Raw genomic sequence first — 26,707 nt, forward strand, 5'->3', positions numbered from 1 at the left:
GAATTAGTATAACATCGAAAAGACACCTAACTCGAGGGAAACTGGATAAGTGTAACACAAAAGAAGTTGCAAGCTGTTATTAATGTTGACTCATGAGAAATGCTCTCCATTTTAGAGTGTTTGTCAAGAAGCCATTCTTAAAGAAGGGAAACATGGAGAAAGGGCAGAGGTATGCAAAATGGCACTGAAAATCAGTGACAACAGGCTTAATGGAGTGATGAATCCTCCCAGAGCCCAGGCAGCGGCATTATTGAAGCAGTGTGGGATAATCTTGACAGAACAGAACAAAAGATGGCCAACATCTAAAGAAGAGCTTTAGGATGTCCTTCCTCAAGACGCTTGGAGAACTGTTTTTCAGGACTACTTAAAGAAACTACAAGAAAGCTTGTCTATGCTAAGGAATAAAGGTGGTCATACCAAACATCGACTTTCAAGCAAATTGTTTTTGTCAAATAAGCTGTATTTGCATTTATATTTGCACATTTGAATCAGTCACTGCAACGCATAAAGGAGGACTGAGTCAAGACTTTGCACAGTACTGTATAAAAATGTATTCATCTAATCGTGTGTTAAAGATACATTTTATTGTTTGACAGACAACACTTCCATATTTGTCGATGGAGAGATTTGGTGATATCCTCTAGATAAAGTTAAAATATTTACAGGCAGTTACAATACTTGGAGAAACATGTTTCACGTCACACAACTATTATACAATTGACTTGAGGGTAAATACACTACATCTGCTTTAACAAACCGCAGGACAGTCGATTGAAACCATAAGTTCTTGTTGCTTCAGTTCAACATAATTGAAGAGCACTTCAGTTAACACAATATTGCTGTGAAGTACTTAAAAAAATCTCTTTTGCAGACTTCAGAGTCATGACACTTAGTGACACTTGAGATCGAGTAACATGGACACTCAGCAGATACAGTGCAGATCATGTTGGTCCTGAGGGTCTGGAGGTAGGTAGGAGTGGGAGATATCAGAAGCACCATCAGTCGGTGTAATGTGAAAAAGGAAGGTTAATGCTCAATTCATGCTTTACAAAAAAAACACAAAAAAAACCTGTGCAAATTGCACTGAATTGCACTCTTTTTCGTAACATCACATTAGAATCCGTTACTGTAATTCCTTCCATGTCTTAAACGTCTTCTTTCCCTTATTTCTGTTTCCATTTCATAAAAAGTCCAGTTTCTTCGACGTGTAAACGCTGCAGGAGTCAGCGGTGTCCGTGCTCAGCGGCAACGTGGAGAAGAAATCGTGCGGTTTGCTCCGCCTTTGCTCATCTCCACCTTTCTTGATCTGGAACTGAACACAATCCTCAGAGGAGTGGAGGCAGTCTGAAGCTCCTGGCACTGGAAAGGAAGTCCTGTCCACTTCCTCGTTGGATACGCCCTGCCATTAAGGCACAAAGATGCATCATTTTTAAGACTATCTTAGAGTGGAAGATAAAAGCACTTACAAATGGAATGTGGGACTGTTTCACCTCAGTGGTTAAATTATGAGGCGGGGAGCTTCCAGCTCTCAGTCTTTGCACTTCTTGGTTTTCTGCTCTCGGAGTCCCAGTCCTAACAGGAGTGTAACCCTGGAAATACAAACAAAACCTTACACCCACACACTCTTAGCTCGTTTTAACAGTTTAAACAGCTTTTATTCAGGTAATCAGTCTCACAGTGTGACCAGGACTGGCTCGTGGAGTCCATTTTCTTGGTGTTCCAGGCTGCTCGGAGTGACAGGAGTAGGCTGTGGAAGGTGGAGGAGAGTGACTGTAGTCCTGCAATGACAAGCACACAAATACATATAAACACAAACTCAGCACAGCGGTTTAGGAGCCACAAAACCAATCACCTTGCGGCAAAACTACACATTTCGAACGTGTCGCCAGTTCTGCGATCCAATCAGGTAGGCTTTAGTACACATCCATTCTAACTGGCAGTGTCGCATGATTCCCTTTTGGATCCAAGGTTATAAGTTCAAAACCATCTTGTTTTAGAGCCAAATGTCTGGTCTGTTGATAAAAGTGAACTACAGCAAATCTCTGTTGATCAAAAAGAGGATCCAAGGAAATGGGAAAGACAGAAACAATTCTCATTCATAAATCATGAGGGTTTTTATGTGTATTTCTTTTGCTAAATTGTTTTCTTTGGGACTTACAGTCGATAAATAAATGTAGGAAATCCCATGCATTCAATTTTAAATGTTTTATCAAACATTTATCACACCTTCAAACCCACAAATTCTAATTTCTAATTTGTGTCAAAGACCGGAACCTCCAGAGGGGGCTAAAGGTGCAACTTGTCTTCTTTATATAGCATTATATCAGCTCATGCTTGAAGATGACGTAAAGCCTGAATGACTGAAAGTTGAAGTGGCAGCTGATCATATAACAGTGTAATAATCCTAAGCGTGCCAGCAGTGGATCAACCTCAAAGGTTATGAAATGATCGAGTCAAGAAAAATCCAGACGTGAATTCCACTGAAAGGGATTTTGAAACATTTTAGAAAGCTTTTGGCCAACGAATGTCACAAAACGTCTTTGTGATAAGACAAATGATGACCTTCAGTGGACCTAAAGTTTTCACTAAAAGCGTTACATTTTTCTTTTGAGTGACTGAGTGATCGAACATGCGATCTTCTGTGTGGTGCTATTCAATAAATCCAATAATATGTTGGAAAAAGCCAACTACTTGACTGAATGTGGTTATTCTAGTACCAACATTAGTACCAATGTACCAACATTTCAGCTTCTCTGAACAGAGTGGACAATAAACAAACAGGTTACTGATGGGAGAAAAGGGTGTCGAGTGTATTTACAAAATAATTAAAACAATATATATATATATAAAATGCACAGATGTCACTATCGATGTCATTTGGGAACATCAGAGCATGAAAATCATCACAAAATGTTAGAATTACTGTAAGCTGGTGTTCTTTACCTGGATGTTAACCCTTGGAGGGTTGACTGATGGCGTGCGATTTGTTCTGATGCAGTTGGTGATGCGTTGGTAGTACTTCAAGAACAAGAATAACCCAGTCAGTGACAGAAACATGCCAGACGGGACTGTGACAGACTTAAAGAGAGCTCGCCAGGAACCCCCCCTTCTCTCTGGAAAGATAAGAAACACATGTACAGGACAGACATTAAAAAGAGTGGCAACTGTGAGGCCACAAGTTCAGATGAGGGCAAATACGTGATGCAACTCACCAATTATATGCAAGTGGGTGGAGGATACCAGGTTGCCATTCTCATCTTTGACTTCATACAGCCCATCGTGCCTTGATGTGAGTCTTGTGATGACGACCTGGTGGATGGATCCGTTCCTGATCAGAGAGATGATACCTCTGTAGCGCAAGTCGTGGTCTGTTATTTGGCCCTCGTGTATCAGCTGCACGGGGCCACGTGGGGGTCTGGGGTCAAAATGTCCAATGGAGGATTCGTCAGGATATCGACTAGGGGTGAAAATGAGATGGGCATGATGGACAGGGAGAAATAAGGGTAGGTTTAGAGACTCCTTGGTGAAGTGGGTAACATTAAAGGAGCGCCCTGCATCGTTGTGCAGAATCAAGGGAGTAGTGGGAGAGGAAGGAAATGTGAAAATATGAGATGGGCAGCAGATGGAGAGAACAAGAGGAAATTGAGTTATTACCACTAGTAGCATACCACCGAAATGTAAATGTCAGTCATCCTCTAAAAGCTCTCTACCCACCACGGACAGAGAGGGTGCTGCGAGACAGCACCTTCCCACTGACATCTCTCACAGTGTAGCTGCCTTGGTCTGCTTGAGTGACCCTCTCCGCCACCCAGACTCCCCCCCCCCCGCAGCAGCCGCCCACGGCCGAAGTCGCCCGTTTCAGGGTTTGTCCGATTCCACAGCACGACTGGCATGGCCTCAGGCGGCGCACCCCGAGGAGTAAACTCCAGCAGGGAGCCATTTTCAGGGATGCTGTGCTCAAAGTTCTCTCCATAGTTTCTGTGGTAGGGCTTAATGCATTCTGAAGCAATGAACGAGGAAGAAGCAGAAAGCCAATGAGTACTTTTGTTTGTGAGTTTACTTCGCAACAGTTTTAAGGTATTAAGCATGAATTCAAAGTGAAATCAAATTTGATGATTAGATTAAGGAAATCAAGGAAGCAGGCGCACCTGAAACAACCAGATGAACTGCCTCGTAAGTGAATCCAAAGGACAGTCTGTTGGCATAGAGTCCCTGATCACTGGGAGTCACCTCTTTCAGGACCAATGTCTTATCTCTGGTCCACTCGAACCGTGGGTCCTTCACCTGCCGTTGGACAGTAAATACAGTCCTGCTCAGAATAAATGGCACCCCTGAATCATGAGTACGGAACTTAGAACGCCTTCTGTAACAAATGCAATGGTGTTTGTTTGGGAGGATGAGGATAGGGTTGGATGTCATCGAACAACAACCAAAGAACATAGTAGTATATTGGCACCGGTCTGATTCATTTAGTTTAGTTCTGCAAAAAAACATGGGGGAAAAAAAGCAAACAAACCAAAGCAAAGACTCACCTCTGCTTACCCTGAATTAGCCAACAATTTATTTATTTAAAGTTTAAAAACAAACTTTCGAGTTTCTATTTCACAAGATAAGAGAGGTGTCTGATGGCATCTCAAATGCTAAACGCTAATGACAAAAACCATTACAGCTTTAAAGGCTATCAATTCAATCACCGAAGACACTTGATGACTAGTTTCATTGGTCTGTAACGTCACCATGGAGATCGCGATTCATGAGTCGCTAAGGAGATACGCAGAGAATGAAGGGAATGCAGTGCATCTATTTGGTCAAAGGTGATGAAATTCAGACTACCTATAGTAAAACATGGTACTGGTTCCATCATGCTGTGGGTCTGGAAAGCTGCCTCTGGTACTGGTGGACTGAATGTATTAAAGATGAATAGATTAACTGTTTGAGCATAGCCCATAAGTGACATCGACCATTTTATAACAATATTTTGCTCACATAAAATTGGCTCATTTGTATTAATTTCTGAAGACATTTAACTTGTGTACCTCCCTCTCCTAGAGGCCCATATTTCTTATACATTACGGTGGGTGTAGTCCATCCATTTACACAGCAAACACAAGAACGAGTGCAGACACACTTGCACTCACGGTGGTTTTGTCCAGCAGGACTCGTCTTGGTGCATCAGAGTTTGGTGTAAAAGTCACGATTCTAGATGTCGAGTCCACCGGCAGGCGAAATTCCTTTCCAACACACACCGTCTGGATTTTTTCCCTTTGATCTGTCAGGGCGCAAAGGAATGTCAGCAAACTTTTGAGACCTCAATATGTTCACTGGGTCAATGTTTGAGTGAAGAAATTAAGCCGATAACTTACCGAGGAAAGCCAAACCTGTGGGTGGAGTTTAATTAACATGATTAGCTTTCTTCTCCAGCACAGTGCGAACAACAGAGAGGATGTCATGGTACCACTTTGTATTAGAGTTAACAACAAAATTATAAAAAATATATATATTCTGTTTTCTAAATGCCATTTTATTCTGGACTGATCTTCAGTTGGGTCACTAATGTCAGCTTTTGCCCCTCAAAAAATAAAAATGAAAACAATGAGAAAAGCTTCCCGCTGGCCGACAGATCTATCTAATCTAATCTATCCTGACTTTTGTTTCAGAGAAATCCAGACACCCCAATCAACTCTGACCCCTGACTTTAGAGAAAAGGGCCTCAAGTTAGGGGGCGATATCAATTTCAACGAGTAGTCAAATTAAAAGCAACAAACTGATGTAAGATCATGAAACATCTTCTAATCCTATATAAAGCAATAGTGGATACCAATTGCTTTGATTTGCATTCATCTCAAAGTGTCAAAATCTTACCCGCAGAAACCCGAAGGATCAAAAGAGCGATTAAGCGGACGTAGGAGGACATCTCCTGTAAAACAGAGCAGATCATTGGTTCATCTGTAAACACAATTGTCATCCATCCCCAGCCTCCTTTTCTGAAAACAACCGAGTAGGAACATAACGTGCGGTCATAAATCAGCGTCAGCTGGGTCTGCGCAGAGACATATGCAGTCCACCACACATCCAACATCCATGACACAGCACTGACAACCAAGATGTCAGTGATGTCACGTCAACTCAGGAGTCCAACACGTTTCCACGCCTCGGGACATAACTCACGGCGATACAAAAACAAACAAACAAACAAACAAAACCGGCCCGGTTGTTGTTGATGGTCTACAAATGATCGCACACTCCGAAGTCCGAATGTCTGCACTCACCTGCAGCATGTGGTTAAATAAATAAGTCCACCGCTGGAAATGTACTACTGTTTGTGTGCAGAAGAGGAGAGCGTCGTCCGCAGAGCGCGCATGAGCATTGACGCAACGCGACTCACGTGACACCAAAATCTGCGTCACTGGCAGCGAAAGAGGCTGCACGTTTATTTTGTAGTTCAATAAAAATGGAAATAGCTCAGTTAAACTTTAAAAAAGGGACAACCCCGAGATTTATATTGAAACATGGAACATCTTTTTCTGCTTTCTACACAGTTGTTAGCCAACCATATCAAAAATTGTAAATTGAGAGATGTATCAGCTCAAGATTAAGAATATATTTTCAGACAACGGGCTGATGATCCTCACTTTTTCTAAAAGATTTCTCTCAAGTCCCTCTGGCACTCAAAGGGATTCAAATGTGAGTAAATGTGAGCTAATGGCTGTTAAGAACTGTGTGTTGACCTCTGTCTGCACTTAGGGATAGTTTGAACAAAAAAACAAACAAAAAAACAGAATATTAGATGTCATCTAAACTTCACCTCAACTTTAGAAATAACAAAGAAAAAATTAATTCATGGCTCCAAAGAAATGTGTCCTCTCTCTAAAGCAGAGGGTACATCCAGGCCTGCTTAAGCAGCGATCTCCTCAGATGTTGACAAAATAACTTGTAAAGGTAGTGAGCGGATGCTCTGCAACTTTATCTGGAAGAATAAAGCCCACTACTTTAAAACAAAAAAAAAATCTGTGTTGATGAAACGACGCTGAAGTTGGCATCCGATTCACAGCTTCCGATTCGCAAATTAAAGAGATGGGCATAAAGGGCCATTTCACTGCATTTTTTGCATTTTGATCGTCCTAAATGTCCTGTATGGAAACTAAAATAGTTACTCTGCTAAAATCTGGATGGAATCATTCTAAAGAGGCTGTAGATTAATAAAAACATTGTTTGAGATTTGTGAAACCTTTTTCTGATTTGTGAAAATGCACAACAGGGATATTTTACTGCTTTTTTTGTATTCTGATCACCTTAAACCAGGTCCTTTATGGAAACTGAAATAGTTACTCTGCTCAAATCTGGATGGAATCATTCTAAAGAGGCTGTAGATTAATAAAAACATTGTTTGAGATTTGTGAAACCTTTTTCTGATTTGTGAAAATGCACAACAGGGATATTTTACTGCTTTTTTTGTATTCTGATCACCTTAAACCAGGTCCTGTATGGAAACTGAAATAGTTACTCTGCTCAAATCTGGATGGAATTATTCTAAAGAGGCTGTAGATTAATTAAAACCTTGTTTGGGATTTGTGAAACCTTTTTCTGATTTGTGAAAATGCACAACAGGGACATATTACTGCTTTTTTGTATTCTGATCACCTTCTGAAGTTCTGAAGTAAAATGCATGAACTTTTTCTTTTTCCGATGTAGCGAAAGACAAGAGATCCTCATGGAAATTAAAATGAACATGGAGAGGCGAGGACTTCTGTGAATGTTGGGACAAAGAAAGGTTTCACAAATAAACTATGAATAAATTATGTCTGATATCATTTATATCATGTGCTGAATAATTAAGCCCAATTTTCTTTTCATACAGGTTCTGATTTTGGATGGTCCAAATGAAAAAAAAAAACAAAGAAAGAAGAAAGAAAGCTCAAATTACCTTTTTGAATTTTCAAAGACCAAATAAAGTTTTCACAAATAGTAAAGTGTGTCTTAAAGAGTCTGTACCCTCTTTAGAATAATTCCATCCAGATTTGAGCAGAGTAACTATTTCAGTTTCCATACAGGACCTCGTTTAGGGTGATCAGAATACAAAAAAAGCAGTAAAATATCCCTGTTGTGCGTTTTCACAAATCAGAAAAAGTAATAGTAAGTGTAGTGTAATGTAATGCAATATGTGCACACCGCCCCCTACCGAACGAGATGGGTAGCTCAGTCAGCAGGGAGCTGAAGAAGAGCCGACGTCACTCTGCTGCGCCGCTCAGAATGCTTTTTCGTTTTCGAATCATGGGCAAGACTTTGCGGGCAGACCATGAAAACGAAAAAGCAACAATGTGCAGTCTTTAAGAAGAAAATGCAAATGCAAATGGAATGATTGAAAAAGTAATAGTAAGTGTAATGTAATGCAATGCAATATGTGCACACCGCCCCCTACCGAACGAGATGGGTAGCTCGGTCAGCAGGGAGCTGAAGAAGAGCTGACGTCACTCTGCTGCGCCGCTCAGAATGCTTTTTCGTTTTTGAATAATGGGCAAGACTTTGCGGGCAGACCATGAAAACGAAAAAGCAATAATGTGCAGTCTTTAAGAAGAAAATGCAAAAGCAAATGGAATGATTGATTACTAATTTTATTTATGAGTCTAATAATGCAACCACATTCTTAAAATGAAAAAGCATTTCTGCAGATGCATTTTAATTTTCAAATTTGACATTTCAAATTGAATTTTGGTATCTATTTGCTGGGGCATATTTTGAAAGTTAAATGTTCTTTTTCATTTTAATTAAGTGAAAGATTGAGCACTCTTGAAGAAGAAAATTAAAATGCAAATAGGATGATTGATTACTAATTTCATTTATGAGTCCAATAATGCAGCCCCATTCTTAAAATGAAAAAGCATTTCTGCAAATGCATTTTAATTTGAATTATGGTCAAGATTCGCTTCCATATGTGTATGCACAGCCAGTTGGAGCCTCGCCCATATTTCAGGCCAATGCACAAACTCAAGCGTAACATACAAGACACTCCACTTCTCAGTGAGTATCTCATCGGCTTTTACAATCTCGTGCTTTCGCTGTCGGTGCTCGACGTTCAGTTCGGTAAAGCTGCAGTTGTGGAAATGTTGTTTTGCTCTCTCTCTCTCTCTCTCTCTCTTTTCGTTTAAACTAAACAACACGGATTAATTTAATTACAGAGAAACGCCGAACTGTAGAATCCATTTTGGAAACATTTTCTTTCAAAATCTTGTTCGTGATTTCAAAAACGATTCGCGGTCGCACGAACATTTTGATACGGATGAGATTTGGCGTGAATTCTGATGCTTCCAACAAGTTTATGGTGGATCAGTGTTTGGATCCACATTTAAGCTCATAACATTCGTTCGTCTGTAACCACTGAAACAAGGGTAGTAGTTCAGTGGCACGCTTTAGCCTTGCGCTGTGGAGAGAGACAAGGGTTAAAACACATAAGCGTAATATGTGTTTTAAGCGTAATAGATACGTTGTTACTGAAATCAGCGCTCCCCTCACTCCATTTCCCCCCCCTCTATCTCTGCAGGAAATGTTCCTTGTGCTTTTTACAGTTTCCTTTGTCCAGCTTGGTGAGTACAACCCGAGGAGTGCAACACAGTCCACTGAACATGTGACAGAATATTTGTCTATTTCTGCGACTGTGAACAGTATTTCACTTTTAACAATTTGACAACCCATCTTCACTGTCTATGTTGATTGTTTACTTGACAAAATTGTTTACCTGACAGCTAATATGACAGAATATACAGTGTTTTATATACACACACAAACTCATATATCTATATATATATATATATATATATATGTGTGTGTGTATATATGCATATATATGTGTATATAAACAATATAAACCATTTTTGTGATTTTAGAGCAGCAGAGACTATGGTGTGCAAACAACTTTCCAATCGTTACAACCCAAAAAGATAGTTTGGAACAGAAAGTCTAGCTTCCTAGCAAACTGCAGGTTCAGAAAGAAGACAAGGTTAGTCATTAACAGCATGGGGTGGAGACAAAAAGCAAGAGCTGTAGCTGTAGATTTTGTCGCGAATACAAGCACCTGCTACATCACCAAGTAAGATGAAGCTGCCTTACAGTCAGACACTAAGAGGAAGTTTCCCAATCCCATTCATGTGATATAACACACATACACACACACCTAATATATACATATGATGGGTCTCGGTCTAAGATTATGTGTGAAATTATGATAGTCAGACAGATTGTCATCTAGAATAAAGCAGCCGCTGCCACTAGAAACTGGATTGTAAGAAAGTGCAAGTGTAATATTGTTTTGGAGCATCAGCTGACCATGTCAGGGACAGCATGTGCCACGACTCCAAGACTGGCTTACCAGTGGCCCCTTTTCTAATATGGTACCCCTGCAAAAAGTTGTAGTAAAGCTGGACAGGAAGACACCTTCTTAGATGTAATTCCAAACCCTTACGTCACTATGTACAAAGTCTTCACATTTTGTTTACAATTGTTAGGAACTCTAGAATGAATTCATTCAGCTTTACAAGTACAAAGCATTTACTCGGTGGAAAGAATGGACCCTCCAAATCCCACAAATTAAATCAAGATGTCGAGCCGGCGTCTGAAGCATTCGGATCTGAGGAGAGACAGATGTTTCCCATGATCGTGTGAGACTGTGCAGTTGTTGAAGAGCAACTGCAACAGCCTGGCTTCAAAACCAGCAGCCGCCACACACTTATGTGTAAAGTTGTCCACGTTTTCAAGATGCATGTCTCATCTTGAAGGATCTTTATGTACGAGAAGTGGACGTGGTCACCTTTTGGTTTGTAAACTGATGTTTCAAAGCCTTCAGTTTAGCATTTGGGACTTAGTCTCTTGTGAAGTCAGAAGTAGCAGGGAGGGAAAGTGATGCCTAAAAGCTGATTGGATAAGATCCGCTTCTATGAGGAATCCTTCTCTAAATGGCTAGCAGCGTGTCACAGCATGAAGTTGATTTTTTTTTTTACTGGTCTTTTCTAGTCAGAGATATTTTGGAGCCAACGCCCACAGGTATCAAGTAGCATTTAACATAAAGAGCTTTTGCATTTGACCTTTAGAGCGAGTGATCTCGCATACAGCTTTTGATCCAAGTAGGAATTATAATTGCATTGCTGACATGTGTGGGTGTGTTTAAGCTCATGAAAACAAACTACCTACCAGACTGGCATTTGAAGCGGGTGCTGCAGCAAAAATATTCTGTGCTCTGATCCAGTCTCGCACAGAGCTTTACTCAACATGTCTCATTAAAAAATTTATGATTTCAGGGAAAAGCAGTAGGCATTAAAACGATAATGATAATAAAAAAATGATAGTGATGTATTAACAGTACTTCGCTAGAAGGGGACAAGGTGGGTCAGAGTAAGATGGATATTCACCAACACACTGATAAATTGTGTAATAAGTGTATCAGACATTGCCAAAGGCTTTCTCTAAGAGGAAAAATTTAAGGGAAGACGTGAAGGTAGCAAAAGACTTGGTGTGCTTGACTTCAGTGGGTAAAGAGTTTCACAATATGGGCGCTCTAGTGCAAAAAGGCCTGATCTCCCTTTGTCAAAAACTGATCTGTGAATAGTGGCAGGGCAGCATCTGAATGGTCAGGAGGGCACATACCAGGTCTTCAAGCCTGGGATGTATTTTAAGGCAGGGCTTCGAATGTGAATAGTGAGATTTTAAAATCAATACAAAATCTAAGCACAGGGAGCGATGTGTTCTCATCATTTTGTCCTGGTAATTAGTCTGGAGACCGGAGACAACGAGCAATCTCTGACTGACACCCGAGTATAATCAGTTATAATGGTCAAGACAATATTAGATGTCAAATTTGCATATGTTTTGTCAGTATCAAGATGAAATATATTACATCATTTTTTAGATTGGCTTAAACTGGAAAAAAACAAACAACATGCTTGACTTGAACTTCTAAACTAAAATTGTACCTAATCGATATAATGTTAAGAAGACAAACTGTTCATATGCACATGTACAGCTGAGTTGATGAGAAGTTAAGTGTTCAGAGTGGCTGAGGATGTTCTGTTAGAGAGACACATGAGCTTTAAATTAGCTGAATTTGATGAGTTCAGTTCAGTTAGATGGAATTTACGTCTACATCTGCATATTCAATTTCTAGTTTAGGCAATGTTCTATAGTTCCTGAAAGTGAGTTGATGGGATGCTGTATTTTTTTTCATTTCCCCTCTTTAAACTTTTTTTTTTGTAAACTTAGTTAATCCATTAAGTAATTCTGAAAGCATTCACTGCTATCTGTATATCTTTTTAAAAGTTAAGTGAGTTTCTTTATCTTCTTTGTTACTTTATTTAAACATTACACTTCCTTTCTGATCTTTTCCTGTAAAAGGTTCCTCCTCTGATGTACCGCATGAATCGGAGTGCTATGGCAACAGTCTAAAGTTACCGGAACAATACGTGCCCCCTCTTTACCTCGGACCGATGTACTTCACTCCAAAGAACGGGGGACCCAGGAAAGTTTTGATGGACAATGGGCAGGTGAGCAGTTTCTGGTTCAGTGATTTATACTTCACTGCTATTATTGACTTCCTTTTTAGGTCAAGGACGTTATCAATAACTGCTGTGTATGCACAAAATGAGACTGGAAGAAGATGAGGTGCCTCGTCTCACGCTAAAGGGATCCATAAACGTTAACTTCAGGCACCTGTATGGAAACTATGGTCCACAGATTGGGAAGCACTGGGGGAAAAAAGATGAGGGTTAACGTAACATGTTTAATGTCAGTAAGTTACTTATCAATCCACTTAATGAAAACAATGAAAAAGTGACCCGTAATTGTTACAGTAACACCCTTTGAGTGTCGTCAGTATGATATTTTTTATTTGAAATGTTTTCATTTCACTTATTTTATGGCTTAAACTTTAGGTTCGGGTTAGCTGCCAGTTTGCAGAACAGCAGCGTTGAATTGTTCTATCCTGTGGCCTGATTATATAGATTTAGTTATGCCGCACCGGCATAACCGCACCGTTAGTTAACGGTTAGTTAACGGTTAGTTAGAGTGGTGCATTCTGCGATGCCAGCGTGCTGCGTTTAAGCACACATAAGGTGGGATCGTTCTACCTCTGTTACAACCACCAGCTGAGTGGGCAGATCGACTAGATAAGACAAAAGTGTGGCATCTGTTAAAAGCTCGTTAACCACATGCGATTGAGACTTAAGAGACTGTATTCTCCATCCTGAATAAACTTGTTTGTTTTTTCCTCTTTCCAGTCAAAGGACCCGCGCCTCAAAGTTTCCTATTTAATAGCTCATTATACCGACCTGACTGACAGAGATGATGGAACTTTTGCAATCACCTACGATGGTTACAGACTGTATGATGTGCTCACATTGGAAGTCAGGGGTGAGATGTTACTCTGCTAGCCTTGTGCAATACACACAAAATACCAAATGCAAACCCAAAGTGTCTAAAGGTGTTACTGCCATCATGGTTGCATGTAGGTATCATGCATCCACATGCTACCAACAGCACCAGCTGCGTTCTTTTTTTTTTTTTTCTTAAAAAAAGTTCCTTTCAGCCGTGGGTCTGTTGCATTTCTACAAAAGTCTAAAGCCTGAGGCAGACTATGCAAATTAGTTCAACTGAAGGGCATTGCTTGATGAAAATCTGTCCTTCTATGAGCGTTCTATGATTCTCTGATAATTTGGCAAAGAGTGGTGAGCCATGACCCATCCTTGCTTGATATTGGTTAATTTCTTAGTTTGCTTTGTTTTTTTTTTCTTGTAATTATGTTTTTTTTTTTCTTGTAATTATGTTTTTATTATTATTTTAAATTGTCCGTGTGTACTATCAGTAAACAGGGACACAAACACACAGGGGCTGTAGTCTTATGAGGTTAACATAATCGGGTAAATGAGAGTATGACAGAGCAGAAAGCAAGAAGCAATGATTCATGAGTGAAGAGGAAGAATGGTTAAGGGTAAAGAAAAATAGTGGGGAAATAAGTTCAATCTTTACCGCATAGTTTGTGCATTAATTCCATCATGTGTTCTCCTTAATTTGCATTTTCAGATTGTGCTCTACATGTTAGAAAGATTTATGGAAATTCGTGGGAGAAAAGGTTACAGAGAAAGGTTGAATTTGTGGAATTCACTCCCCTCAAAAGTCTGGACCTGCCGATAACTCTGTGGAATCGCACAAACCCTAAGACCAGCGCTGGAAAAAGATTACAAGTGAGGGACAACATGTTGAGTATCTATTTGCTTACACAGGCAGACAGTGGCCACTACAACTTCAGACAAAAAGACAACACTCTGGAGTCAAGGATATATCTGGAAGTGACAGGTGATGCCGGGAGCTTCACGTGAGAGTTTACATGGCGCCAGATTAAATGTTTTTATACAATCCCAATTTGTCCCACAGAGAACGTCGGGCACCGTGACGTAGAATTGGATCAGCTGGTCTACATCGGGTATCCTCCGCATGGTGGCCCGTGGACTGTGACCTTGAAGACTTCAAATGATGGAGAACATGAAATAATGAGAGACGGAGTGCTGGTCGAATCAATTGAAGATTTATGGTTTGTCAGGAGAATTTTTGATTCAGAAGGTGGCATTGAAATCTATCCTGTGCTAAGCAAGGACTCTGGCATCGTTGAGTTCAGAGATCCAGATGGCAACCTGGCCTTGGCTGTGACCATAAACCTTCTCCCTGGTAAGCATTGCTACGTTCTCTCTTATGAGAGTAAAACCACTGGCGAGGCCAACTTATATAACCCACTCATTGAACTTCTCTGTTTTCTCGCAGAGCCTTTTTCATTGGAATTTATTGGTCTTCTTGTTGGTGTCGGGGGTGTTCTTTTGGTGACTCTCTGTTCTTGCTGTTTCTGCCGTAAAAAAAAGTGCTGCAACAAGAACAGGTCTGCTAAGACGCCAGCAGCACCTGCTATATATCATGTAAGTATTACTTTAAATGGAGATTAGGACCAAGCGCTTTACTTTACACTTGTTTTTTCATGTTGATATTCCAATTCCAGGATGTAAGTCAACCTACATACCCAAGACACCCAGATGCACCAAATTCTTCATCTTTCCCTCACCAGCACCCTCACCATGAATCCACAGCTACCACCCACGAGCCACTGGTAGGTTCAATAAAGAGATGTCTAAAGGATGGGGTGATGGGGGGCACTAGAGTGTTAAATAGAAGTCATGGAAAAGAAGATGGGGCAAAGATACAGAGTGAAGTGGAAATAACTGGTGCACATCAGTATTCTCTTTGTTCCTTTTGTTCCTGCGTCGTAAAAGACTGATTCTGCATATGTCTTAAATTTAAGTGATAGGAATCTAAATCAATACTGCTTCTCAAAATCAAAATCCATTCAAAACTTATTTTGTTGATATGAAGCCTTTTCACAGTTGCTTCTCATTGTTGCTGACTAGGAGACTTTGCTGCTATTTAAAAAAAACAAACAAAAGAAAAAACATATGGCAACATATTCAGTAACTTTTTTAGAAAAAGCATTGCAGCATTCTGCCAGAACGGCCCTGAGAGTGGAGGACTCTGTATTATTCTGGCACCTCTCATTAAGCCCGTTTACATGATGCTAGAAAAAAAACCGAATTGTGTTCGTCAGACCAAAATTGGACTTTTAAAATGCATGTGCGCATATTGGTCTGACCAAAATTGTACCAAATCGAGTTTTGCTAAACCAGACTCGCACATCCAGATAATGCAGTTGCGGATCAAATCCATCCTGGATGTGACTCTAGACTACACTCAAATGAGCCGAGGTGCTCTGTGCATGCTCCAAAATCCCAAAGATTTGACTCTTGGTCTCCCACACAGAAAAACCTGAGTTAATAACTCGATTCCAATCCCGTGTTTGTATACTGAGACATGGAGAGTGATGTAAGTAAATGTGCATTTCGAGCTGTCATGTAGCTTAACTCAGCTGTCCATGTAACTGTGCCCTTCAGTCAGTTGCATCGGCGCCTTCAGCTCACCTAGTGGCTGTGAGATGCATACAAAAATGCGCTTTCTCACCTTGTTGTCATTTTGCAGTTTGAGAGCACAGACTATTGGAGCAAAGTAAACAGATACGAATGCCTGAAAGTGGGCAGAACTCAACCGATGTTCTAAATTGTTCGAGTGGCATATTATTAGATATTTGTTCAAAAATGGCCTCATCTCCAATAGGGCAGTGTGAAAATTGTGGTCACATCCTTGTGTATTTATTTATTTATTTTTTTTTTTTACCTTGCAGATGCACCCACCAGTAAATGTCATGATGACTCAGCCTGAGGTACACAAACACAACAGAATTCCTTCTAAATCCATAAAATCAGAGAGTCCAAAAAGCAAGACTGATTTTTGACAATGCAGATGTTTTTTTACCCCACGCTCACTAAAACATTTCTCTGTTCTGTTTGGTTTTTGTTTGCTTTCCTGTGCTGAACTGCTGTCTCTAGGTGAAACCTCTGGCAGGTCTTGGATCAGCAGCAGGCGCTTCATCGGGCTACAACTTTCTCTCCTCAGACACTGAGCCGACGTTTGAGCTGAAAGGACTCGGCTCTCCTGCAGCTACCTGCCTCAGTTCAGAAACACCTTCCTGTGATGTTTACAACTCAGATAAACTAAACTTCCTTTAAGGAACATGCTGAATGTTGCTCTACAGACATAAATGACTATATAAATGGACTATGTTGACACGTGGTCAGAGTTACGGTTAAATGTTTCATACCTGCAATATTCAACGTGCAAGAAATGCATTACGATCAATCCTTGTACTATAACTTGTTTAATCTTTTTCAGTTAACTTCAGATAGCCTGTAAGGTGGTAGTGGAGAGTGAAACGGTAGAGAGCAGGTGTGATTGTAATCTACGAAAGTAATCCAAGTTTTTGCATGAAATTATTTAGGTATTAGAAATTACTTTCAATTTTGTGTTGTTATTTTTATCCTCTTTTCCTCAGGTAAGAGAACATGAATATGCCAGAAAAAGTTGCCATAATCAAAGTTATTCTAAAGCAAGGGCTCAAAAATTGTTGACATCAATTTGTGCCTTATTTCTAATGCATAATGTACATAACGGCCTTTCTCCGACTGGCAAAAACACCAAAGTCAGAACAGATTACGTTTTTGACTACTACTACTACTCAGTGTGTGGCTGTTTTCATACCTCTGCTTTCAGCTCCTTACACCACTTTACGCTGTGACTTCCGTTGTGATGGATGCCACTGTCTAAACTGGACTCTCTATCGTGAGCTCCTTGGGCTGTTCGAAGTGTTGTTTTGGGCATGTGGTCATAAAATGAATTGAAATGTTAGATGTTTCTGACATGAGCTCCACTTTCCTGAAGACGTGTGAGCGCCTTGATTTGTAAGAAAGGGTTTCTGCTTATCGGTGAAAGCTTAACTGATCGTTTCATTGGCTTGTGCTAGAAGCAGAGTGGAAACAACGGGCATTGTAAATTGCAGTTTAGTTACAAATGTATTAATTCTTGAGTGTATCCGCTGAAAGGGAGTTTGGTCTGAGCTTTTTAATGTTTAAATGTATCCGTATTTGTGCTAATTTTGCAATGCTCGCAAAATGATGATTACCATACATTGTGCTCTTGTTACATTGCTGAAAACATCCATCCAGTTATACATGTGTTCATAAAACAGTTCTCTGAATATGTATATTTGTCTGTTGTGTCATGTTCACTGAAGTATCTTAAATAATGTTTCTCACAAGTTCATACTTAATATGTCCTGTCATTGTTGTCTCATTGCTGGTTCATTTGATGATGTTTTATTTCATGAAACTTTGGCAATGGCCAGATTCAAAGTTACCAAATTAGTCTTTTCCTCCTGTTTACACTTCACTCCAAGTGACGGGAGACCCATGAAAAGTAGTGATGGATAATCATTTGGATGGATAACTTAATTTATAGCATACACATCTTCAGAATGGGACCTGAACAAAGCAAAAGTCACGTGCAACGACTGCGATCTATAAAAGCAAGCTTGAGGGGAGAATGTGTACATCAGTCCGGAAACTTTGACCCACGCATTCAAATATTTTAGAGACACAACAGATTGGTCACACAGTCTGTTAGGTCACTGCACGTATAATGCTGGTTCTGGTGACCTGTAACAATTACATAAACAGTACTCAAAAAACACTTCTATTCTAGCCGTAGAAGCAGAGTGGAAACAACGTTTGAAACTGATTTTTTTTTGTTTGTTTATGATAAATCCAAAGTCAGAGTGGCAGTATCCCGGGTAGTGTTACATTTTTGTTGTATCGTGAAAGTGAAAATGCATTGAAAGGATAATTAATTGTGTAACATCATAGTGAAACTTTATTTCCCTGGTTGCAGTTGCTAAGAAAGAATTATAGAAATAAACAAGAAAATTATGTAGAGGAGTATATCCTGACTGCTAATCTCCACAACTGAAAAAAAAAGAAGATGAATACCCACATCTTTTAGAACACAGTACCGTCAGACTGAAATGTCAACAGTCATTCTTACACTTTGTCTGAGGAAACTCCAACGATACTATAAAATCACCTATTTTTCCTCGACTTGACACAGCTGTGTCTCCACGGACACAGATGAATAAGTTCAGGGGTAATGGTGAGATCCACACGGTTCTTAAACGCACCACGAGGATCACAGAGGAGACGCCCTCTCGGATGGAGCCAACCAGTTAGAGCTTCCATTTCCTTCAACAAACCCTTAACAGTCAAGGTTTATTGCGATATATCTGCGCTGTGCAGCTTCTGCCCTGACACCGTGTAGATATTAAGTGCTGCTTGATGTTGAATATGTCAGAAGTAAAGACCTGATGAGCCATTTTTGTACAGGTTTACGCTGGAGTGGTTTTGCGTCTTGGACAGTCGCTCATGATGTTGCGGTTGTTTTTCCTGAGTGCCTGTGTTTGTGTGGGTGAGTAGAATAAACACATTTTTATCCCGTTTACGCTCGACATCTCAAAAGACTACGTTTCCCTAAGCCCAGACTAGTTATGAAGTAGGTTTATATTGCTGTATGGACTGACAACAGTTTAAAGTAACCCTTGGTGTGGGTCATTTAAAAGCGTACATTTTCAGTTGATGCCTTTGCACCCTCCATATCCACTCCCTTTAATGGAAAACATTTATCCATCTCATTATATTTGCTTTTGCAGCATTGTTTATTTGGTTAGTCGGATTTTGTCAACAAAACAGACCATTACCTCAGCAACTAGAATAGAAATAAAATGCACATCTTACATTATTCTAGGTCACCGTGCACAGTTTGTCTTTACTAATAACTGGGCTGTGGAAATTCTGGAGAAACTGAAGTATTATTGCTGACACAGCTCAACCTTTGTTTTTGTCCCGCGAACTGATAAAAACTTACAACACCAGAACAGTTGCCACGGTGAGGTTCAGTCTCAGACTGAACATCCACTTCAATTTTGTCTAGAAAGCGTTTGAGGAAGACTCCTAATGACACTGTTTTTGTGTCAGACATTTGTGTTTCTGGTGTCCAGCCAAACCTGTATTAAGCTTTGTCAACACATCTTAACAGCTGAGCTCCTGGAGTCTGGAATTACTGGAATTTTTAATATATAATTCTAGTGTTTGTTCGTTTCTTCCCAAGTGCTACATTGAACTATGTCATATTGTTTTTCCCACACAAGGTACCAGCTCAGTGTTAGTTTCATGGTTATAGAAACGGTGGCCAGTTTAAATGCAGTCCACTACATCACCAGCACCCACATTTCTGAGCATTTTGTAGAAGCTTCGCCATTTTAAAATACCAACAAAAACAAAAGATAAAGAGTCCTCTGACATGCTGTGTACTGGAAATGTTGTGTTTGAATTAGATTTCACAGGTTTACCCTGATAATATCACATCAGCCATATTGTGGAAAGTATCAAAGAAATTAGCTAGCGAATAAATAAACTTAACTGATTGTGAACTGTCACACTTCTCCACATAAAACTTTAAAGGCATTACAAATAATCTTTATTTGGGGCAAATATAGCCTATAATCAAAAATATCATGAAAAGTGTTTGGGGTTTTGTCAGTTCAGAAGATATATTTAGGAAGCTCTGGTCAGTGGCTTGCTGGGTTAGGCTCTACCTAGTTTAAAAGCTGAAGATCTCTTCTTTCCAGTTGTAAATAATGAACTACTCTTAAACGTTCTGTGACAACTATTACGTTTCACGTTGTCCTTGTTTCGACCCATTTCAGTGAAACAGTTCAGTGGTTAGTAAGGCAAAAAAAGGATCCCAAAAATGCTGACACTAGGTCCTCTTTGGTGACTTTAAAACTCCAGATTTTAAGTTGTGCTTTTGGGATCTTTTTTCTTTTCATTATTGTCAAGATAACCCCTAATGTGATCTGGCCGAGTTGGGTGTTTGAATTTGCATGGGATCCCCCCTGATGTTCACAAAAAAACACAAATATTTTTCTCTCATCCTTAGGTCTCTCCTACGACACTTATGCCGAGGTGGAGTATGGGAACAGACACAGGATGAGAGTACAAAGAACGGTTCGGCTCATCGAGTTCGTGCCGACGCACAGCTCAAATAGCACGATCCTGTGGAAACAAGACGACCCCGAGGCCAGTGAGGCTGCCAGGCGGAGAATGGTGGGCCGCTACTATATGATAAACAATGTGACCCAGAGGGACAGTGGCCAGTACATACTAAGAGACAGAGGTTGGACACCTCTGTCAACGAAGACAGTTGAGGTAGTAGGTGAGTATCATTTAAGTTTGAGTTTATTTTACTTCCCTCCATGATGCTTTGGTATTTTTTTGGTGCAGTGGCTGACGTTGTCGGGAAAAGTTTTGGGTTCAAGTTAATTTTTTCAGCTCCTGTAAACCATGGAGCACCTATGACTACAGATTTGTATTATTATTTTTAAATGTATACAGGCTCCTGAATATGAATGTGATGCTTTTTTTGGTGTGAGTATTGCCAGTTGTCTGGGGCCTCTGCATAGGAACTAAACAAGCTTTTACTCATAAGCAGTGCTGATGTGAACAGCATGTGATGCGCACCTGGTTTTGTCAGCTGCCTTTGCCCTTTGTTTATTTGAGATATTTTGAGAAAGGAACCATCAATGCAATATGTTAAACATTGTTATTTTGTCATTTCATTTTTGAAATCTTTTTTTAATCAATAATGTTTCTTTGTCTTTGTTTAAATTTGAAGGAAAGATTCTGGGGTTTTTTTCATACTAAGAGCTTAAAGGGCTCTTCCTAAAAATTCTGCCCTCGCTCTCAGAGAGTTTGCTTCACACCAGCACTGGGTCCCTGCACTCAGGTTGACTGTTGCTTACATTGTCCTCCAGTTTGAGACCTTCTCCCTGGACTCTGGCTTCTTCCGGGTACTCGTGATACTTGTACTCATGAGTTACATTTTCCACCCAAAATTCTCCAGCCGACAGAGTGCCGTACACGGCTCTGACATCACCGTCCTGTCCTATTTGTGGATGCGCTCGTTACCCTCTCAACATCCGCTCAAGACTATTCTTGGTTAACAGGCTTCGGCTGAGGGACGTCAGCAAGATATATTTAAACACCAGACCAGGAAAGTGAGTTTATTTATCGTCATTATGGTACTACAGCATTTTTTAGTACTCTCCCCACACTGATCTAAAGACAATCGAAGCAGCTTGATCTTTTTTTTTTTGTTTGTTTTAAATCCAAAATGACATGAAGCTGTATGTTCATCTTATGTATTTTTGCACCACACTTGACACAGAAAATGATGAGCACCTACATACAAGGGTGTACACGTGCACTCTGTTGGCTTGAATTTTTTGATAGGCTTTTATATCAATCTCGGGGGTTAAAAAAAAAAAGGGGGGGGGGGGGGTTTGAGGGCGCATGTTTCACAACGGCACAGAAGAAGACTGAGTGTATTTTCATGCAAACAGGGACTTTTGGGTGAAAGGGAAGAGTTTTGAAGGAAAGTATTTTAGTATCTGAGCCTGAAAACAAAAGAATCCTGCTCTAAAATGTAAAAATCACGCTCTCAGTGGAGGACGGTACTGCACCCTCACACATGGACTGCTCTGTTAAACTACGCCGGTTAAGTTTTGACCATTTGTTCTCCTTATTGTTATCAACTTATAGATCATATATTTCTGTGTCATTTATGATGCAGAAGCAATTTGCTTTGCTTTTGGGGATTATTTCAGTATTATTGACTTTTAGCTAGTTTGTTAGTTAGTTGAAATTAAGTTGTTTTTTTTTAATATTGTACAATAAACTCAGTGTAACACTCAAATTAATTTCTTAATTGCTTCAAACAAAAACAACATAGAAAATCGGTCTCAGTTGCTGCTTTTTGGTTCATATCTGTTCTCTAGTTGTCACTTTGTGGTGCATTCAGCTTTGTTGTGTAGTGCAGGAATAGATGATGTTACCTGGTTGATGCTCTCTTTCATATCTCCTCTCCCAGCTAACACGAGGACATTAAGTCTGACACCTGGTGAACAACTCCGCTTCACTTTCGATCTGCCACCGAACTCCTGCAACATTTACTTCTTCCCAGAAGGAGGTGACCGTGAGACTCAGATAGTTCGTCATGGCAGGCTGCTCGATTCGAATCAGCGTGGTTGCGCTGGGAGTCAGCTTTTAAAGCCTTGTGGGATTTTAAATGAGGCTGTCCAAGAGTCATGTGCGGGACACTTTGAGATCAGAGATAATAATGACGACACGGCCCTGAGGGTGTCCCTGGAAATTAAGCGTGAGTAACCTGTGGGTTTCACAAGTTCTCACTAAACTACTGTGTTATTGTTCTCCATCATTGTTTTCATGGACCACTTTGGACACAATGGGAGTATCCATTAAGCTGTTTCCTCTTTTTACTTATGTTACATTCATTTACTTTTATCTATAGCTTCTTAATTCCTACATTGACACAATAAATTCACAAGTTTTCAGTCACAAATATGATTGTCGACAGTCATCGTGTCAGATTTGACGGGCATGCTGATCTGCTAATGTAATTATTATCTCTTTTTTTTTCAGCTTCAGAGTTTAATTCATCCTACCTAATGGCTGGAGGAGGAGCTTTCCTCTTTGCACTTTTGAGCTGTTGTTTGAAGCACTGCTGCTGTGGAAAGAGCTCCAAAAAAAAGAACGGCTCTGAATTCGATGATGCTGCTGCTGCTGAACATTCTGAGTATTACCAGGAGGTGAACATGTTCTCCCCTGAAGCTGCTTAACAATTGGTGTGAGTATGTGATTGTGCAATATTGGTAAGAGTGGTCTGTTTAATTCAATCTGCAGTATGATCACGAGCCTGTTGGACCGAGGCCAAACCAACATACTGGGTCCTCCGAGGCACCCAACCCCACCCAGCCTTCTCAAACTCTGACTGGCCCACTGGTTAGTCTGCTCTATTTTTTTCTTTTATTTCTATGTCTTCTGTGCCCATTTTATTACCATACCACTTCTGATATAAACTCTTTTACTCCACAGATACACAATCCTCAGATTGAACTGCTGCCTGCTTATTCTGAGGTATGACCCACTGCTCCTATTAGAGTGATTACACATGGTCCCGTACCCTACCTTTACTATTTCTACTTTCTGCAATTCTCATTGGATAAGTCGTTTTACTCAGCCTGACAAAGCACCGGTCTGTGAAGCTACTGAGTTTAAATTTTTGTTGTTACTCTATCGGAAAGATTTGTGTGAAGATGGTGCTGTAGCATATATGAGCGCACATATATATCGATCGCTTTTTCAGAAAATGAGGTGTGAAAAACGTAACGCCTTCATCTACAGTTGTTTCCCCATCGTTTTTTTTAAACAATTCCAACATAAGAACATTATAAGCTTTCACAATGATGGATTTATTGCAAAGCTGTATTGAACTGCAGTTAACTAAGTTTAAACCTGCTCAGGTTTTTATTTTGTTCACTTAATATGCTTATGTTCATAAAGCTGTGCTAATAGCAGTACAGTGGCGATCTAATGCTATAAAGTGAGAAATTCTATGCTATCTAATGCTTATAAACTATGGTAACATTTTGGCATGAATGTTCTCCGTGCTACACCTTTAAAACAAAAGCATGAATATATGTATGGTGATGTCTGATGGTGATGTCTTTTTTCGCTTCAGGTTTCAGCTCCGGCAGAGCGGGCAGACTCTCCAACTGTCCTACTGTACTCTCCCTACGAGCCGCGGTTTGAAGTGAAGGGAATTAACTTTAACTCTGATACCCCCCATTCTGATGTTTATACTTCAGACAAACTCAATTTCCTCTGACAGACTTGAGCAAATGCAGTCATTAGTGCAATATGAAAGAGATAGCAAACCATTTTGGGTAATAGCACTATTAGGTTTAATGCTTTGTTTTTATGGATTAAATAACTAGACATAATACTTTAATCAGGGATCTCTTAAAGTTTAGATTGATCAATTTTGTTACCTTGGTTCTGTGACAAGATAGCTGGGTTTCTAGTGTTTTTGTTAAGCTAAGCAGCTACTAACTGTGCCTTCACACCATATGGACAAGGCTGATGTCTTAAAACATGACAATGAGCCTGCCCAACACTTGAAATTGTAGCAAAAGTCATGTGAAATCATGTTCCACAGCAAACCATTCTAGAAAAGTGAAGCTACAGTCTCACAGTTCGGTTTGGCTATGCACTACGTCACCCTACTCAAAGTGAATGTGGAGTGTGTTGCCCAAAATGTGACACTATTCTTTTGTCCTTTTCAATGCAGGACAATGCTAGTGTTCCATTCTTTTTTTTAATTATTCTTTTTTTTATTGTATTTGATCATCAAACTCTGAAAAAGTGAAGACCACACTCTATATCAGTGTCAGTGTCACTTAGAAAATTATAGTCTTCCAAAGTCACATGTGCCAGTTAGAGCATTTACCCAAAGACCTCAGGTTCAGAGCCATGATTTAAAAATAAAAAAAGGAAGCTCTAAGTTAAGAATGTCTTCATCATGTATGCCTACCTTATTAGTCTGTTGGTAAGAACTTTTTTAATCATATTTCATACTGAGCGAACATTTTCTCTAAACGTTGCAGGTTTTCAGGCAACAGTGTAACTATCTCACCAAAAGCTGACGAAAGCGTCTTTGTTTTTTTGCTCTGATGTTTCAACTTCAGATTACCTCTGCAATGTGTTTACATCGTAACTGGTTATGTGTGATACTGACGCTGCTAAATGTGGATTTGAAATTGGATTACCTTAAAAGGGAAAAACATAATCAGCTGCTTGGGTGTGACACACTCACACACACACACACACACACACCCTCAAGTGACTTCCTCAATTTTGAGACCACTAGTGAAAATACAGCTATTTAGTTTTTATTTAGAAAAGAATGCAACTTTTTTTTTTGTTGTTGTTGAACACAAATCTATTTAATTGATGATTGAGTGAAGAGTTGAATCTCTTAAAAATGTCCCATAATGACAGTAGCGTTGGAGAAACATCGACTTTGATAGCTCGTCTCTGACAACGACCCAAAGAGCTCGTTGTGACATCAGGAGTGTTTGGCCTTCTCAGTCTTCAAGTGCCTCCTCTATGAATGTTCAGGTCCATCAGGAAATGGGGCTTTCTACCATCCTCCATGATTCGTCTGCGTGTGGCGTTACCAATCCTCTGAGATAACCACTACACAGTCTTTTTTCTGACTGGAATCTGTTTTGCATTTTTCCATTAGTTATGAGACTGATTTTCTATTTCTTCGCCATCAAATCTTAATGTATCGATGCCCAAATGAATTGGTCATGTTTGGTTCTACTCGATTGTCCACCACCAGCCTCCGCAAAGTGTGGGGCAGTTCTTTGCTGTACTTTCTTGGAAACCTTTAGTCATGAGTTGACTCTCAGAAAGCCCATCTTTGCTTGAAATAACAACTGATTTGTTTGACTTGTAAATAGTAAAGAGTTTCTTCTGTATTTAACATGCCATAGCTGTGTTTTTAATGTATCTACAGCCTTAGACTACCTAATCACAGGTTATCATGAAAATGTTACATATTCTTCCATTTGGTCTTGGACCCCACTTTATATGTTTCTATGATTTTTTTATATACTGCCAATTCCTCATGCATATTTGAAGAGTGGCAATAAAATACCGCAACACCTCCTCGCTGCACTGCTGTTGACATTGTGCCGTAAGTGCATTACTTTTAATATCATATGCAACATTAAAAACATTTGCATTTTTTCCACACACACTAACACAAGCAGTAGACGACAGTTTACACTCACATTTGCACCAAACACGATGGTAGAATAATGAATAATCATACGTTATTATCAACACCTGTCGGCAAATGTTTTTGTTGTATTTGCTCATATTTGAATGTTATGGGATGCATGACACAGTGTACTGTTGTGTAAATACGGTAGTTTGTTTAGGCACTAACTGGCTGCCGTATAAGAAAAGGAAGAGTGATGAATATTTGTATGAAATACAATGTATTAATAATAATGTATTTCAGTATTTACACTTAATGTCACATTAATAAAAACTATAACACCCATAGATGTGGTTTGTGTTTGTTCTACAGTGTCATGTCCCCGCACACAGCATACTTTTAACTCTCTTCACAGCCAGTACAGGCACCACCACCCCCCTTGCGTCACCTCGGGGCCAAAAGCTCATCCAAGCACATAAATTCCTGCCTGACATGCCAACTAGTTCCCAGAGGACTCAACAGAGCAGAAGTTGCAGCAGGACTG

The 26,707-nt window shown here is 39.9% G+C and overlaps 3 protein-coding genes across 3 annotated transcripts; 2 read left to right on the top strand and 1 right to left on the bottom strand.

Annotated features, from left to right (window-relative positions):
* Positions 1 to 565: 565 nt before the first annotated feature.
* LOC140318116 (uncharacterized) lies at positions 566 to 5,667 on the bottom strand. Its single transcript, XM_072395801.1, has 8 exons — positions 5,139 to 5,667; positions 4,149 to 4,284; positions 3,715 to 4,000; positions 3,213 to 3,551; positions 2,944 to 3,113; positions 1,677 to 1,778; positions 1,491 to 1,589; positions 566 to 1,399 (listed from the first exon to the last, which is right to left on the bottom strand). The coding sequence occupies exons 2-8, from the start codon at positions 4,203 to 4,205 to the stop codon at positions 1,181 to 1,183; spliced, it is 1,272 nt and encodes a 423-aa protein (XP_072251902.1). The 5' UTR covers positions 4,206 to 4,284; positions 5,139 to 5,667; the 3' UTR covers positions 566 to 1,180.
* A 3,283-nt stretch (positions 5,668 to 8,950) lies between these two features.
* Positions 8,951 to 18,156, top strand: LOC140318117 (uncharacterized). The gene is made up of 10 exons (XM_072395802.1): positions 8,951 to 9,018; positions 9,539 to 9,581; positions 12,379 to 12,527; positions 13,260 to 13,392; positions 14,062 to 14,334; positions 14,413 to 14,703; positions 14,797 to 14,945; positions 15,026 to 15,133; positions 16,256 to 16,294; positions 16,461 to 18,156. Exons 2-10 carry the CDS (start codon positions 9,542 to 9,544, stop codon positions 16,638 to 16,640), a joined length of 1,362 nt encoding a protein of 453 aa, XP_072251903.1. The 5' UTR covers positions 8,951 to 9,018; positions 9,539 to 9,541; the 3' UTR covers positions 16,641 to 18,156.
* A 492-nt stretch (positions 18,157 to 18,648) lies between these two features.
* Positions 18,649 to 26,499, top strand: LOC140318118 (uncharacterized). Its single transcript, XM_072395803.1, has 7 exons — positions 18,649 to 18,924; positions 20,455 to 20,730; positions 22,444 to 22,731; positions 23,016 to 23,182; positions 23,277 to 23,375; positions 23,469 to 23,510; positions 24,115 to 26,499. The coding sequence occupies exons 1-7, from the start codon at positions 18,882 to 18,884 to the stop codon at positions 24,259 to 24,261; spliced, it is 1,062 nt and encodes a 353-aa protein (XP_072251904.1). The 5' UTR covers positions 18,649 to 18,881; the 3' UTR covers positions 24,262 to 26,499.
* The last annotated feature ends 208 nt before the right edge of the window (positions 26,500 to 26,707 follow it).

The sequence above is a fragment of the Leuresthes tenuis genome, unplaced genomic scaffold (assembly GCF_036924035.1).
Source record: "Leuresthes tenuis unplaced genomic scaffold, fLeuTen1.0.hap1 SCAF_11, whole genome shotgun sequence".
NCBI lineage: Eukaryota > Metazoa > Chordata > Actinopteri > Atheriniformes > Atherinopsidae > Leuresthes > Leuresthes tenuis.